The 17,501-nt window shown below is 42.9% G+C and overlaps 1 protein-coding gene across 5 annotated transcripts in view; it reads left to right on the top strand.

The window, feature by feature from the left end:
- The window catches only part of adamts3 (ADAM metallopeptidase with thrombospondin type 1 motif, 3), an 82,122-nt gene that overhangs the window by 13,699 nt on the left and 50,922 nt on the right, over positions 1-17,501 (top strand). For all 5 annotated transcript variants that reach the window (XM_048243833.1, XM_048243835.1, XM_048243834.1 and 2 more), the window contains exon 4: positions 6,732-6,888. In XM_048243833.1, the coding sequence (XP_048099790.1) occupies positions 6,732-6,888 (157 nt within the window). The remainder of the gene's footprint in view (positions 1-6,731; positions 6,889-17,501) is intronic.

Consider the following 17,501-nt stretch of genomic DNA (forward strand, 5'->3'; position numbering starts at 1 on the left):
ACATGGCTGGCCAATGACACACACACAAACACACACACACACACACACACAAACACACACACACACACACACACACACACGAACACACATACCCACAAACACATAAACAGTGACTCACACACTCACACAGATATTCACTCAACACAAACACACACTCAAGTCACACAAACACACACTCACTTACACACAGATACAGTATACACACACAACTACAAAGAAAGAGACAGACAGAGGGAGAGAGAGAGAGTAAGAGAGAGAGAGTTACTATTAACTTGCACTCCAGACTAATCACATGCACATAGTATTATGTGTGTGCACTCAAAAATTCATGAACACAAAAATTGATGTGGGCACACAATGGGGTACACAAAACTTGGTGGGCATGTACCCCCACATGGATAGCATGGAACCGTCATTTTTCGTTTTGATCTGTAGCCCCCCCGCTGGACTGGACCCCCCGAAAGGAGGGTAGGGCAGACACAGTTCTCTGTGAATATCTTGAGAACTGTAGGGCCTACGATGACAATTTTTTTGCCTCCAGGGGTCATGTTAACCCATTCCATGTGCACACATGTGCATAAACAGATACACACGCACACACATACATTTACAGTAATCATACGTATGATACATACTCACACAGTAGACATATGTACGCATGCATGCACATGCACAAACACACATACACACACACACACACACCCACACACATAAACATAAACTTGTACACGCACACATGCACACAATTCAAGAATTTTTCCCGTCATCTACTTCCTGAATTTTTGGTCATTGATACCGGGACACCCGAACCACGAGGGTACATGAAATTTGGTGGGTATGTAGCCCCACTAGACTTTTACGGAAAATTTTCATTTTAGTCCCGGGGACCACCACCACCTTGGTGTTCTCCGGGGGTATGCCAAGTTTCGTAGAATTTCATCCATGGGGGTCTAAAAAAATTAGGTTATGTGTACATTTAGTGACTGTACACTCATTGGCCTGTAAATGGCGGTGCACACATATACACATGCACACACACAGGCACCCACATACTATCGGTATTAGAGCGGCCGATACATAATTACAAATTCAGTAGGATTAAAAGAAAGCCAAAATAAATATTCATCATCATCATCATGGCTGCATTTTCAGTATTGGCGAAGTAGTCGTTTGTCCACTAGATGGCGCATCGTTGCAGTGAGGCGTAATTTTGTTGGAAGTTAAAAGTGGGTTGGAAAAAACAATGGGCGCTTCATACAAGGACTGTAATTTACCGCAGCGAACATCTAATAAGGATAGGACGATGTTCACATGAAGTGTAATTCCCATTTCTTCTTGAAGCGAAATAAATCTGAGGATGTTTATCGGACATGCTTGGTTTTACTGCAGAATGCGTTAATCTTGTAATATCAATAAGGACCTAGGTAATGTTACCGTTAAGCGTTGGTTGAGTGATGGAGGCATTTTATTTATTGCATTTGTAGAAAACTATAAATGCGGTTATACCAAGCAAATGTATAGCAGCACTGTTTGTATCTTTCGACTGTCATTTATTGCACGTGCTACAAAATCATTCTGTGCAATGGAAGATTTACCAACGTTACACCGGTCTGATACAGTTTTGCCTATACATGCGTGAGACTGAGGCAGCCTGTTTATTTTGTTTTAAGTGCGTGCAGGGTGTGAGGGGAATCGATGTGCTTTGATTACAGCTTGGTAGTTGTAGTCTGTGAAATTAAAAAAGCGTGTGTGTGTGAAGTATCAAACAATGACACCTTCATTTCATTATGGCTGCTTTAGCAACACACCTTAAGCTACTGTGTAGTGGGTCCCATTTAGAAGTGGCTACTTCATTCAAGGCGCTTTCCTTGACTCATGGAGCTGCGTGAATGTTATTACAACTTTTCGCCCGCGATATGACAGTTTAAGTCCGCTTGATACTGTAAAGGCGTAAGCCATTGGTTTCAAAGGAGATTTTATTTGTGTCGCCAGCATAGCCTATTGACAATTTATGTTGTAAATAGGCCTACCTTATAATCCTACCTGTAGCTTAGGGAAGCTATAACAGCTTTCTATTAGGATCTAGTTTGTTAGTTACCGTTTTGTCATAACTCCCTGATGCATTTTTGCATTTAGAATAGCCAGAGCGTGTATATCTCAATCGGAAAATTAAACAATATCGGGTGCCTATGGACTAGGCTGGGTGAACCCAGCCTGATCTGCCCGCTATTTATTTTTGATTTCTTAAAAGATTGAGCTTGGTCTGATGAAAGCCAGACTAGCCATGGACCTCAGTTAAACAATGCAAGGGAACATGAATCAGCCTATATTTGCACTAACAATAATGGACAAAAGCTCTTCAACTTTGGCCCGTTAAAATGTGTATGAACAGTCTAGCGACGCATTTCATCAAGGCCCATTTGGACATGTCAGTTATTTGCACCACTGGTTAGATGTAAAACAGCATTTCGTTTCAGACTAGGCTACTGTTACTTAATTTGTGCATTAACAATAACGTTTCAGACTACTGTTACTTAATTTGTGCATTGACAATAAAGTATTACATGAACTAAAGATGACTAAAATCTTATGTAGAAGAAGAAACATTCACAAAAAAATCCATCCATCCAAAATGACCTTTGTTTTTGATAGCTGTTGAAAACGCATGGAACTGACAGAGATGTTTTTGTTTAAAAATACATAAAAATAAATAAATAAATAACATTATGCTGATACCTTTTGCTTTTCCCAAATACAATGTAGCCTACAGGTGTAAGTGACCTTTCATCAATCCAGTTGCAATGGATGAACTGTGATGAACTGCCTTACTTGTGATTGTTTAGAGATTTTAAAGGTTTTATAACAATGCTACATCTTCTTTGGCTATTCTACAATCTATTCACCTTTTCAGCACCAGTAGGCTACTTTCTGTGCAGCCGCACACACACACTCAGGCATGCCAAACAAGCATACACAAAAGTTTCAAGAGTGGGGGATGGAGTAAAATATGGAGACAAATTGAAGTGTGATTAATTTTCGCGGAACGGATGTACAGGACTGAGCGGCGGTCATATTTTGTACCGCTATGCGGTACATCTAGTTATTATTAAGAATTATATAATGGGAACAGTCTAGACTATAACTCCTGGTCAATACAGACATTCTTTACCCTTAATACATTGCTAGTGCATACATTGTTCATTCAAAATATGGTCCCTGTTCTAAAGTAGAGGCTGGGTGCAGCAGTCATACAGTTACAGCAGATATTAAGAAGTCCATTGAGGACCTAAAGGCAAGGGGATACCTTCTCCCAATACTGATAAAATACTAGTCCACTCTGGCAAGTAAATAGCAAATGTTCCTTTGTGTAATTTCTTTACTGCTACTGTAGTTTTCAGGCAAATAGGCCTGCTGTGTACAAGTTTTTGATACGTGGTAGGTGGGTCCCGTTTCAAAGAAGACCACCACAGATGTGTTGAATGACAATTCTTTTGCCCTTTTTATTTGTTTAAAAGACGTGTTTTTATCCTGTCAATTCTAGTTAAAAATAGCTTTTGCTAGTCTTTTTGTGCTTTGTGAGTTCATTGAGAGTACAATGTAACATGTTTACAGAACTTGTTGAATAAACATTGTCAGTGCTGTCACTTTTCTCATCTTCGTTTCTATTGTTAACACCCTCCCAGCCTCTACTTTGAACAGGGACCATATTTTGAATGAACAATGTATGCACTAGCAATGTATTAAGGGTAAAGAATGTCTGTATTGACCAGGAGTTATAGTCTAGACTGTTCCCATCATATAATTCTTAATAATAATAATGCCTGACTTTAGAATATGGAACCAATTCATGACTAATAAGTACATTCTGCAGAGGTATTACTGATGATAATGTGCTTGCTACCAAGGAACCAGTTTCCACTTTAGAATGGGAGCCAATCTCCCAGTTATTAAGTGCTACTTCACACAGCAACCTGGGCAGTGAAATGCAGCAATGAGGTTGAGCCATACACATGCTTATTCTACAACTGTTCTCCTACTATTTGGGATTTATTCAGACAGTATACAAGTAGGTTATGCATATTCTATTTTGGTACTTACTACTAATTAGTATGTAGAGATCAAGGCTTACAAGGTCATTATTAAGATTATATCAATAATAAAGGCCTAATTCGTCATGAACAAGAAATGTGTGAATACACACCTAACAAATGGTTAATGTTGCCTAACACATGCCTTACAAGTCACTAATACAGGTATTAATTAGGTATGTATTGGTGGCTAACATGTGAACCTTAAAATAAAGTGTTACCAGAAAATGAAATAAAATGTGAAATATGAAACAGGTGTGAAATTTTGGAAGCGTGCTGTATGTTTGATTTACATGACAAGTTATGTAAATGAATTCATATGTATGTGTTGCAATAATGCCGTGATTGCTCCAGAGATGGGAGGCATAGCATAAATTGAGCTGAGATTGTGTTGACGGTATATTATGATGCTGTATAGGTCTGACAAATTAGCAAAGGCTATTTATCTGGGAATGTTTCTCCACCTGATAAGAGCAGGAGGATTGATATGAAAAAGTAAAGTTTGAGTGATGAGTAAAGTTTGACTGTTGCTCCTGTTACTATTGCTGTTTCTAAAATAATAGCAACCACTAACAGCAACTTCTAACAATGATGACAATGTCACATTTTTATATTAAATGAATCCCTTTGACTCTTAAAAATGCCCCTTTAAAAGGATGTTCTCCTGAAAGCTGGACGATTCTAACTGATGAATGGCTTTAACTAATTCCTTTTGAGCTTTGACAGGGTCAGTCCAGACACTGCCCTCTACAGAGTAGGTTGTTTGCGCCATCATTATCAGGTCTGTCTCCTGTGGTGGTCTTTCTAATATGTTGCCATGGTGATTTATTTGGAAGTGGTACTTTCATTGTCTTCCACTGATGTCCTATGTCTTCTTTTCACATTGCTCTTTGGCATTGCAGTTGTTGCTGTTGTTATTCTTTAGTGAGCAAGAGTACATTCCTTTAATTCCTTTATTTTGGCCTTATAGCTTAATTTACTGAATTGAACAATTATTGAAAAATTGGTTTTATTGTAGCTGAATTTAGGTTTCTCTTGTGTCTGTGATCCCCATTCCATAAAGCATTTTAACTTGGTGTCATACATAAAGCATGATTGACAGTCTGTTCCATACCTTTACCACTTGATAAGTAGTGATCTTGAGACACTAGACTGTAAAAGAGTATGCTTTGTTTGTGCTGCACTTTAAAATTTGCACACACCTTAGTCTAGTCGTGATTTCATGAACCCAGAAATGTTGAGTACCCTAAAGTTTTATTGCAAAAATGTCATCTATAGGCCTAGTGGGTGGAATTCAACTTGGTTGCCTAAAGTTGCACTTTGGGCAATTTGCATAATTAGCATAAATAGGCAATTAAGGTGAGGCAGTACAGGTGAATAGGGTAAAAAATTTAAATAATAGATATCACCATGAAACGTTCTGAGTTGATTACTTATGTTAAGATGAGAAAAAAATGTATTGCATGTATTTTATATTTTAATGTTTACATATGCAAATGAGGCCCTATCTCATTAAAAATGCTCTAATTTGCATACACACAAAAGCAGATAGTGTGATAAAGCCAGGCTCAAAATAGTTTTTCCAAGGTAAACATGTATACTTGGGGAGTTGGTGAAAACCTTTAAGAAACTTGGTAAGGAGGCAGTGTTGACCTATGGACAGACAGATTAAGAAATTAAGTGTGCCATGCAAAACTAGAAAAGCACTCCGAGAGTGCAGACCTCCGCCAAGCGAAAACATAACCGCCTCCTGGATTCAGATGGTGATCCGGATCACTCCCAAACTTTTTGAGTTATCTTGCGAACAAACAGATGAACAGACACACAGAGAAACAAACAAACAAACAGACAAACAAACCCCGATGAAAACATAACCTTCTTGGCGGGGGTTATAACTATATAACAGCATGCACACCCACAAACCCACAAGAACTATATACAATATGCAAAATAACTATATCCAGCATGCACACGTACACAAATGCACAATAACTATATACAAGAACTATCCAATTTGCTGTGTGTGTGTGTGCGCGTGTGTGTGCATACTGTATATAGTTATATAGTTTACAGTGTGTGTGTGTGTGTGTGTGTACGTGCGTGCGCGCGCGTTACATGTTCTATATAGTTCTTGTATATAGTCCTTTTCCCGATCCTTTTAAAAACAAAATAACAATTCCTGGCTCATTCCATTCCATGGTTCCTCCAATCTTTAACTGCTTTTGGTCAGAATGTGTTAGTGTGTGCTGACTATGTTATCCTCCCAGGTGGTTATTACTGGCACTTCAAAGCTCATTCTGCAGTCCTTGTACATTTCAGTGTGGTGTGAAGCATGTAGATTACATGTAGGACTTCAAGGGTTGCTAGCCTCCTGACAAACACAGCCATGGTCAAAGAATAGCAAGGTTTGCAATTTATTTTCACTGGTGGGGAGATGATATAAGCCACATATATTTCAGCGGAACAAAGAAACAGACACCATTGGAAAATGTCTTCTCCTTTATACAGCTGATAAAAAGAGAGTGATGGAAAAAGAGAGAAAATGAGAAGGAAGGGCAGATAAGGATAAAAGGGAACCGTGCAATTATTTGTGCATTGTTGTCGCTATTTTTCACCGGTCCTCGTGTCTGGTCTGTCCCGCAGGCAGGCATGATTCGCACTGATGCAGATGAATACTTCATTGAGCCGCTTGAGCGGGGCGCCCAGGAGCACGAGGAGAAGGGAAGAGTGCACGTGGTCTACAGGAGGTCCGCCGTCCGCCAAGCCCCCTCCGACATCTCCGTGGACTATCAGCTGGACGGTAGGACCACCCCGGCTTCTTTTCTCACTGGACTAATGTTGGTCTCTTCTCTCAGCAGTTTGTGGATGACGCTAACACTAACAGTTCAGAAAAGATGGTGACCTCACTGACTAGCAGATGGTTCATTAGAACACAAAGCTGCATTTCCTCTTTCTCTGGCAAATAGGATCACGTTTTTATAATGAGCTGACCCTGTGAAAGAAGCCTCGATAGAAAACTCGGTCTTTGTTAACGGTGGTCAACTTCAAACAGATGTACCCTCCTTTCAATTCCTTCGTAAGCCTTCTTGTGGGATTGTTAATTTGTTTTGATTATTTCTTCCAAACAAACGCCATCTCATCACCCCGACGGCTGCAATAATATTAGGAGTGAAAGTAATAAACGGCGGCCACGTTTGAAGGAGCCCTCCGCCTGAGAAATCATCTCTCCGACAAGGCTAATCCATGTAGGTGGGCCTCAGAGGGCCCAGCCCCAGTTCAAAACATTCTCACGCGACTCAGCCTCACCCCCACCCTCTGCAGCCCATCAACATCAGGAGAAACATCTAAATGACACCACTTCCCCTTCTTCAGATGTGAAAAGGAGACCTTTGTGTGTGTGTGTGTGTGTGTGTGTGTGTGTGTGTGTGTGTGTGTGTGTGTGTCTGTGCGTGTGTGCGTGTGTGTGTTTGTTGTTGCTGTCGTCGTCGTCGAGGCCATTCGGTAATTACATCAGAACAGTGGGAAACTTTTGGGAGGCGGCCGAGGTCTTTTGTCACTCGAGCTCCTTTCAGAGATATGTTCTTATTCACTCGCCTCTAAAGAGACAGGGGCTTGTACGGTTGTTACGGTTACCATGGTAACCTGGTGGCGTGCCATTGTCCCAGGTGGGAAGCACCAAGGAGTGGAGGAATTATTACGCCGTCACTCGTGGTTGCTTGGGAATGCTCAGCCCATTCACCGTGCCACAAGGAACACGGATCTGTGTCCATTTCCCGACTGCCCTCAGTAAGTCTCGAGACCATCTTAGCAGCTGCCCTTGTGCTCCCAGCCACTCTCAACTCATAACAGTCATAAATAAGAACCTAGAGCCTTCAGCGTCCACTGTAGGGCCTTTTTATATATGGCAGCATAGCACGAGCATGAAAACACCACTGCTGAAGCGCGCTGGAGCGCAGACTTGGCCAGCGCTCTCCGTCGCAATTCGGATGAGCCAACAGGCCCCTGAAAGAAGCTCTCAGTCAGAGGGCCCCAGAGCTTGCACCGCTGCCCACCTCTCTCTCTCTCTCTCTCTTTCTCTCTCTCTGTCTCTCTCTCTCTCTCTCTCTCTCACTCTCTCTCTCTCTCTCTCTCTCTCTCTCTCTCTCCGCCCGCCGTTCCCAACTCTGTGTCAGTTGAACGGCGTCCATGCGCCTCGGGTCAGTCAGGCTCCCGGAACCCCCCACCCCCCACCCCACCCCCTCGGCCCAGACGGTGCTGCCAAGCGAGCCGTTTCTCAGTACCTGTCTTCGCCGAGGCACACGCTGCCAAATACACAGGTGCGGGTGTGTGTGTGTGTGTGTTAGGGGAGGGGGGGTTGGCAGAGAGGATTGGAGTATGGGTTCACACAGGAGGGATGGGTCATGTCTCGGCTTCCTGATGTTATTTGCAAGGCACTTTAGGAGATTAGGAGAGGAGGGAGGCCCTATTAACACAAGAGTCACGCAGGAAGCATGCTGTCTTTAAACACCACACCACATGCACTCGTTTTCTTGTCTTTTTTTATTTACATATTCCTGACAGTAAAGACCTTTTTACGAGGTTATGTTGTGTGGGGTGCCCCTGGTGGACAGCAAGTGGACTTTGTGGCAAATAATCATTGCCTTTTCACCGCAACCCCCTGAACATACAGTTTAGCCAATAATGAGCCAAACTCCCCTCCTCTGTCTCCTCTAAAAGTTAAATAATCCTGGCGGCGTTGTGTTTGGAGTCGAACCCCCTCTGTGATGTTGAACTCTTCCCAAAGCAAACATTCTCAGTGGGATTACACAGGTTGGAGTGGTAATAATCAGTCAAGCACTGCTCCCACACACCCCTCCCCCAACACACACACACACACACACACACACACCACCAAACTGTATAAACAGAAGGATCACAGGGTGGCTAGTCAGAGGCTGTCAGCATGCCCTGGCCATGTGCGAAGTCCTTCTAAATGGCTACACTTTTGTCAGCAACATGACATTTACATGCGATAATGTTTTCCATGCTTTATATATCATGTTTGTGGATGTTTGCATTGCTTGGCTGGTTTGAACATAGTGTTCTACCTCAGGCATTAGCTGACTCCAAGACAGATCTGACCCTAATCTGGTGCAGATCAAGTCAAAATCCACTCTACAGCGGGCTTCCTGCGGGCTGAGATCTCAGGAACTTGTACGGCATATGTACCATATGTGTGGATACAGGATGGAGGTGTCCATTCATGATACTGTTTGTACTGATACCTGTGGGGATAGAAGGGGATTTTGTCTCAGGTGAATTTTGGATAGAGTATGCATGAATGAAAACTGGCTCAGTTGTGCCATTGCTCAACATAATAAATGGGTATGCAGACATAGAGCGATTATTTTGTTGCCACGCCAGCCAGTGGTGGTCCTCCCTCACAATAGCAAATCATAAATTGGACAGTTAATTTGCAGGGAGTCCCCAGCCCCCGCCTGGGATCAAGCACAGCCTGTCTGGTATATATTGAAGATACCATCAGAACATTGATATATTTGTTCAGTGTAAATTGCTTGGAGCGACGACTGCACAACACTTTGTCTCCTGGAGCAAGGGGGCTGGTTTGCAGAGGGGGTAATTCATCACTGGTGCTTCTGATTGAGTCTGGCTGTCATACTGATTGTTAGAAAATGACAGAGTAAAAATTATTGGCATGGTCTGCAATACGTGCACAGCCCCAGGCCGCAAGAATAGGTCACATTAGTGTGGCGGTAACAAAGGATTTGTCTTGTTCGGAACCCTAAAGGCATTACATCAAACCGACGAGTAATGGGGGGGGGGATAGCTTTGAATGGCGAGGTGCCTCTACAAATTCCATTCAGATGGGCCAGGAAATCGTTGTGGCTCTGGTATCTGGGGAGCAGCCGAGCAGAAAGATCTTGAACCTGTGGCTGGAAAATGGAGATTTATATTTGTCACACAGCTGTGTTGGGCCTGCCTGCCTGCCTGAGAAGAATTTGGTGTTGCTGGCAAAAATGAGAAATATGCAAAGTGGTGAAGAAAACAAAAAAATTGGAAACATAAAATGGCCACTCAAAAAGCTCAACTCCCTGAGCCTGTTAAAGTACCAGCATCTAATAATGTGATATAATGTGAAAAACATTGAGCTAAAGAGGATGCTGAGGAAATAGTAAGCTGCTTATCTGTGTTGACACACGTGTAAAAATCTATACTGGTGACATTTTACGGCTGTGTTGAGCAGCTCCGACCCATTCTGCTGTCTTCCCACCTTGTTTGCTGCAGTTCTGCAGAGCTCGTTACGATGGTTGGCTATCCTGGAGTTGGCACTCTGCAGGTGTATGTGACACCATTTGCAGACCATCAGTGCGGAACATTCCTTTGGCGCCTCACTTGCTGCAAGCAGGAATCGTTTCATTGACTATCAGACCATTAGACTCTTCTTAGGACGGATGGATCACACTGATTAATAACTGCCATCAAAGGGGTTACCACCACCTGAAGCTGTTTTTTCCAGCGTGAATAAAAGTCCCCTACTGGGAATACTTGCTTGAAATGGCCATGATTGTGCCATTTCAAGTAACAGTGAATGATGCAAGAATGCACAAATGAAAATCAGCTCTATATTATGGAGAAAAAGAAAAGGAAAGGATATGAATAGACTTATTAAACTGTTATTGTGCAGTAAAGCATTCACCAGATGCAGTAGTGTGATACACACCTCCCACACTGTATGTCAGACAATATCTTCTCATTTCATTTCACTATTCTGATGATTCCCCTGAGATATCTTATGAAAGCATTTGGAGGAAATAAACAGCTTCAAATGTACATCTGATCTTTTGGGTGGAAATGCTCAAATGTGTAATAATAATGGCGTCATCTCTGTCCATCCCTCACACACAACCTAGGGCATTTCTTTTTACGGCGGCCCATAATAGCCACTGAATGCGCTGGACTGTTTAGTGACTAAGGTCAAGTGTGTGTTTTCACTTAGGAGTACCTTGGCAAGCTTTATAGGAGGCTAGCGAGAGAGAAATAGTGGCAGGGGCCTTTAAACGGATCCTCTTATCTCGACGCATCATGACTAAGAGTCTCTCCAGCGCACCGCCTCGCGAGCAGCCTGCAGCAGCAGCAACAGCAGTAGGCCCTCTGAAATATCACTGATGAAAAAAATAAATAAAAAGTGTGAGGGCCTCTTGTGCCAGTGTTGGCGTCGGTCCCCAGTGTACTCAGCTGCCATGCCCATGAGTGAACTCGTCAACCAATCCGCCGGAGCTGGTCTGACTCACGAAGACCCTGTGGCGTGCGATTTTTCTCACACTACCCATCTTTCTGCTGTCACGCAACAGACCACAGACAAACAGGAGAAAAGGGATGCTAGCCTGTCATTCTAATTGTGGTTTATATTTTTATTTATTTTATTATTATAATTGTCATAAAGTGTGTTGTGCTGCTTTCTACTGCATGATATCATTACAACACGTGCATCCTTCATTGTCCTTTAATTGGAAACACTGGCCGCTGTGCTGCTGCCCTGCACAGATGTGAGCTGTGAAAGGCGTCCAGGATGGCCGCAGCTCAACACTGCACATTTGTGATTTACGGCAAATACCTCGACCTAGGGTGAGTTGATCTCATCCCCTGCAAATTCAGCTGAGATCCCCTGCGCTCATGGACAGCTTTAGGCTGTGGGAGGCACTCTGTGGCACCATTCGAGAAGACGATGTGCCTTTCCACTTAAATGAGTTGTGTAATGACATACCAGAATCATAATGTACCCCGTAGTTTTTCCATATTCTTCAGTGAAACAGTCGAGGACCGGGTTTGATGAATTTTTTCCATGGAAGCTTGTTGTGATTATCCTCAACAGTTCTGGCGCAGGCACCGGAGAGTGGAGACGGCAGCCTTGAAGCTCTGGACACCATTGTGTGTGCTAGTGGTGGGCAGTTTCTGCGAGACCACGTTCCATTGAATCACCCCATTACAATCCCATCTGGCACTGGAACAGGAAGTGCTTTATTACCATCCCACAATGCCCCTCTTCTTCCCTGTCTGTATTCGGCTGACGGGCTCAGTGGCAGAAAAAAAGGAGGGAGAAGATTCCTTGAATTCTTGGCTGTGAAGATGATGTCATTGCAGCAGCGGTAGTTTATTAGATAGTTCAGCAGCTGAACTCGAATTGCTGAGATATTCTTGGTAGTATTAGTCTGGCTTTGAAGTGAATTAATCCTCTTTAGGCTGATAAAAGTATTTTTTGAAGTGAGGCTACAACATTAAAATCTGCAACCTTAAGACGTAAGAACGTTAAGAACGTCTTATCAGGTTTGACCTACTCAGTTTTCGTTCTAATAATACTATTATACTATTGTGCCTTGAGGCGCTTCAATAGGGTCTGGAAAATGAGTTCCCATGTGCTAGACTGAATGGCTTGCTCATATTACATAATGCATGAGGTACATCCGAGGTTCCTTGAAATTTTAGCTGATCTTTTAGGAGCGGATGAAAATGTATGCTAATCTCTATACTCCTCTAAAGAACCTTCCCCTCTGTCAAATCAAATTTTGAATAAACCTGTTCTTGGTGAAATGAAATATATGTTGAATGCCTGCTAATATATTTTTGGAACCCTAATGAACTTAAAATGTGAAATCCTGTCATTCTTATGCATGTCTGTGGGTGTAATGACCTGTGATATCCATCAGAAATAATCCTCAGGGTGCTCAAGCCCAGGGATTTCCTCTTACTGCTAGAAGGTCACAGACGCTCCAGACGTCTAACTAGTATCTTTACTTGACATTGAGAGAGAGGTATCCCAGTCACAGTGTGGACCTGCGTTGTTATTGAAATCATCTGAGGGTGCTCTGTTTGCAGTTTAATGAGGTATTGCAAGAGACTCGCTTAGCTCACTTCAAGCAAATGTTCAGAACCGTAACTACATTTCTGTCAATGTGACCACATCTGTTTTTTGTAGACGGCGAGGTGTCTGGAGCAGAATGCCTGTACCCTTGGTTATATGGGACAGGATACAGATGGAACTGTTTACATCTGCCTCTGCCGCTCAGTGTGTGTGTGTGTGTGTGTGTGGGGGTGCAGTGGGTGGGTTCAGGGGATGCAGGGGCATGAAGACTGTGGTTTCTCTCAGGACTGCCAAACATCATATTTTAACCTTGTCACCCGCTACCAGTCAAACCGTACATATCTTGTAGTGCTCCTGCACTCCCTAAACAAGGTGGAGGCTGCTGCTCCAAACACCTGCTTCTGACTGGGAGGCAATGGAGATGGAGGTGGTGGTGGTGGATGTGGTGGAGGAATGAGGGGTGGTGGTGGTGGGGGGTTGTTCTGTGTTGACAAAGCCGAGAATAGCCTTGTGGTCGTATAATGGAGACGTCTAAGAGGTGCTATACTTGGCTGCCTGCCGACGTGATTGATGTGAGTGAGACAATGCCGTGAGAAGAACAAAAATGCGTGATATATCTCCCAAGAACCCTGCAGGAAACTGGGCATTAATTATGATGTGTATTTTTTCACCATTCTCTTTCTGTTTTTTTTTTTTGAACGGAGCATTCTGCTAGCTTGACGGCTAACCCACGAGAGGCAACCTCAGAGACTTCAGTGCAGATGTGCCTCCATTTTTTCACTGTTTATCACGCTTCTTTTATGTATCTATTTATTGCCACTAAAGGAACACCTCTCTCTGTTGTTACCTCGGAGACTAGCTGCCTTCATTTCTGTCAGTATTTGCCCTGGATATGATAGACAGGGTGAGAAAGAGAGCCACACTCTAGGATGATCAGTAGGGGAGATCTGACAGATTTGACAGAAGCCTACAGTAAATGTCTATACACCACAAAGACAGGCTTATATCTGCTACAGTGCTCTAAGTGTCACTATCTGGCCTTACAGTCTCCCCTGACAGAGAAAAAGAGAGAGAGGGAATGGAGCTGGAAGGAAAATCTGTAGATAAAAATCAGGTGGTTTTCACTGTCCAGACAGTGTCCACACGCAGTATCATTTGATATCATCCACGGTAAGGATCCTTACAAGTGTAGACAGTTATTGAGGCTGATGTTTGACATTATTTGCAGAGTGATGGTATTGCTCTTTAACTCGTTATCGTTTGTATGCAAAATGTGGCCTTTTCCTCTATGGTATTACTTATACGTTTGGCCAAGCACTCTCAAAAATAAATAAGAAACTGAGTGAAGCCTGCTCCTACAACACAGTTGCTCTTTAACAGATATTGGTCTCGGAGTAACTCAAATTAAATTTGATTGACTCTCATTCGGGCCCTGTGCTTGTCACGTTGATGTGGACGATACGTAATGGATGAGGTGTAGCAGCGAAAGGAGGAGGTGTCGCAATGGCTTTGTGTCTCAAGTAATTGTATTGCAGATACTGTAGTTTATTTTAGACTGGTGTGTATTATATGGCAAATACAACTCTCACATTCTACCTGCATGTCTTATTTTCATTGGCAGTGCATTGTGGTAGGCATATGTGCTATGTCCCTATGCATTTGTCAAATCCAATTAAAGCAAAGCATTGTTTAAAATACAAATGCAATGTTTCTGTTGGTGTGGGTGGGCTGTCTAGTTCGAAATGCTCTGGTGGTCACAAAGAGTAAAGCATCAATATTGAATTAGAGAAGTGTATATGCAGCAAAGAAAAGGGGAAAAAAACAGGTTAGAGGTTAGAGCAAAAAGGACAAGAACAAAAAAGTTGGCAGTGGAAAGATAATGGCGAGCAATTAAACAGCCAGTCTGTGGGCTGAAGCACTGCTTTAAACATGCACTAAAAGGCCTATGTCATTTGACTTAAATGTGTTATTCCCACCATAGGTGGGGTCACACTTAACACTCACAAACAATCTAAACAAAAGATAACTCAGTTGTTTAGAGTAAGTCATTCTGTGGAATCCTTTGATAAACGTGTTGCTAGGATGTACATTTGATAGCACTGGCTGCACTGAAATATTGATGTAATGTTGGGCATGGGTTGTGTCTTTTATAGTGAACTTTGAGATGTGCTGATGGTTAGATGTGGTTAAATGTTGGTGAATGCTGGTAAATTGAGTAGGGCTGAGGTAACAATTGTGGAGAAGTCCAATAGAAAAAACCTACTTGACTAATTGCATAATTTCTCTGCGCTCTCAATGTGAAACTGTAGTGAAGTAGCATTGATCAAGAAGCCTGTAGGTGTCAGACAGTTTTATGGGCTAACTTTGCTGTACATCTATGTCTTCCCTGCTGTTGGTAGGTCAGTGTAACTATCTGATGCTGTCCATTGTTCAGTTGTAGGAAATGCAAGATATGTTTACTAAATGCCCCCAATGAACTGTATTGAATTGATGTTTGACTTAATCGCCTCAAGTCACATTAAATATAAACACTTCAGTTACTGGTAGTCAAGTCAAATATTTGTTTTAGCTTAAATTGATAGATAGATAGATAGATAGATAGATAGATAGATAGATAGATAGATAGATAGAAAGATAGATACTTTATTGATCCCCAGGGGAGATTCAAGATTGAGAAAATCTATTCAAATGTTGAAGGTAATTTGTTTGTCTGACTGATCGGCTTTACAGTGTGATTTTGATGAAGAACTTCTCTGCCCTTCTACTTTATGCCCAGGGCTCTTGAGGGTGCACCTGGGAGTGGAACGGCAAAAAAAAATAGACAAATACACACACACACACACACACACCGGCTCTTGAGGGTGGACCTGATAACCTTTCCACTGATCGATTGCTGGGCTTTGCTGCATCATGTCTCCAGCCATAGTATCAAACATCTCTGTGAAAAGGAGAGACAGTGAGTCTATATTGAGGTCAGTTCTGTCCCAGATAGACTCAACAAGCTTGAGTTTACGCAATGAGCGCTGCTCTTAATGCAGTGATGCCCCCCTAGTGACGCCCAAGTAAACGGGGGTGCAGACTCTGCAGACTCAGCTTCCCTCTGCTTTACGAGAGTGGCCTCGCGTCCATATTAAACTCTCTGACGGCCGCCCTGGCACTGTAATCTTGCTTGTTTGCGCAAAGACTTTTGGTGCAATGTGGAAAGAATTTGTTGTTGTCTTTAATGTAAAGTGCCGAATGCAGCATATTTGGTGAATGCATCCCCTGGTCTTGCCCCCTAAGTGTGCATTTACTGCGGCGCAGTTGCCGCTGCTAATTTCACACGCAGCTGGGGAGAAGGAAAATTAGCCTCGGTCATCAAAGTATTAATTGTTAGCTTAACTTTTATGTGTATGTAGCTGCAACACCACCATAAAAACCGATGTAAATTAAATGCGAAAGAAAGCCACAATGCTAAATTAAATCCGTTTGTGTGAAGTGACTGGCGTTGGGAGCTGCAGCAACTGGTGCTAGACTGATACAACTTGTTAAACTTTTGTAGCATCTCAAAATCTTGTATTTGTGTGTGTGTGTGTGTGTGTGTGTGTGTGTGTGTGTGTGTGTGTGTGTGTGTGTGTGTGTGTGTGTGTGATTGTGTTTTCATTGGCACCTGGCTGCAACATTTAGAGAATCTAACTTTCCCATCTCTCCTGTAATCCATTCCTGTGGCAGTGCTTTGTGTTTCACACAAGAGGCCTGATTGCAAGAGGAATTGGATGATCCCTGTATGTTTACTCTCCCCTCATTCTGCTGCCCTGTGACCATACCGGCCACTCCTACTCTTCCTCTCCGATTGCCCACACATAGCCAAAGATTAATCTGTCTATGTAAGCTGCAAACATTGGCCATGTCAATGTGTGTTTGTGTGCTATTGGCCATGTCAGTCTGTGTGTGTGTGTGTGTGTGTGTGTGTGTGTGCCATTGGCCATGCCAGTCTGTGCGTGTGTTGTATTTGTGTGTGTTCTGTTTGTGTGTGTGCGTGAGTGTGTGTGTGTGAGTGGGTGTGTGTGAGTGTGTGTGTGTGTGAGTGAGTGTGTGTGTGAGTGACTGTGTGTGTGCCTTTGGCTGTGACCGTCTGTGTTATCTGGCATATCAGTCCATTTTGCACACATGCCGGCACCCTACAGTCAGATCCCAGCAAGACTCTGCTTACACACCAGCTTTTGCCACTGCATGGAAGCTGTGGCAGTCAGCTTTTGGCCCCGTTTATATCATTTTGCCCCTGCATGGAAGCTGTGGCAGTCAGCTTTTGGCCCCGTTTATATCATTTTGCCCCTGCATGGAAGCTGTGGCAGTCAGCTTTTGGGGCCGTTTACATCATTTTGCCACTGCATGGAAGCTGTGGCAGTCAGCTTTTGGGCCTGTTTACATAATCTTGCTCCATGGAATTAAACAAAAAATAAAGAATAAAAATGAATCCTGTTTAGAGGCAAAGTCTGAGGATTATGATGATTTACCGGTTTGCCAGAGACAGGATTATAAGGGGAGGCTGCTTTTCCATCCAATTTCTTCTT

This window comes from Alosa alosa, chromosome 5, assembly GCF_017589495.1.
Source record: "Alosa alosa isolate M-15738 ecotype Scorff River chromosome 5, AALO_Geno_1.1, whole genome shotgun sequence".
Classification (NCBI taxonomy): Eukaryota; Metazoa; Chordata; class Actinopteri; order Clupeiformes; family Clupeidae; genus Alosa; species Alosa alosa.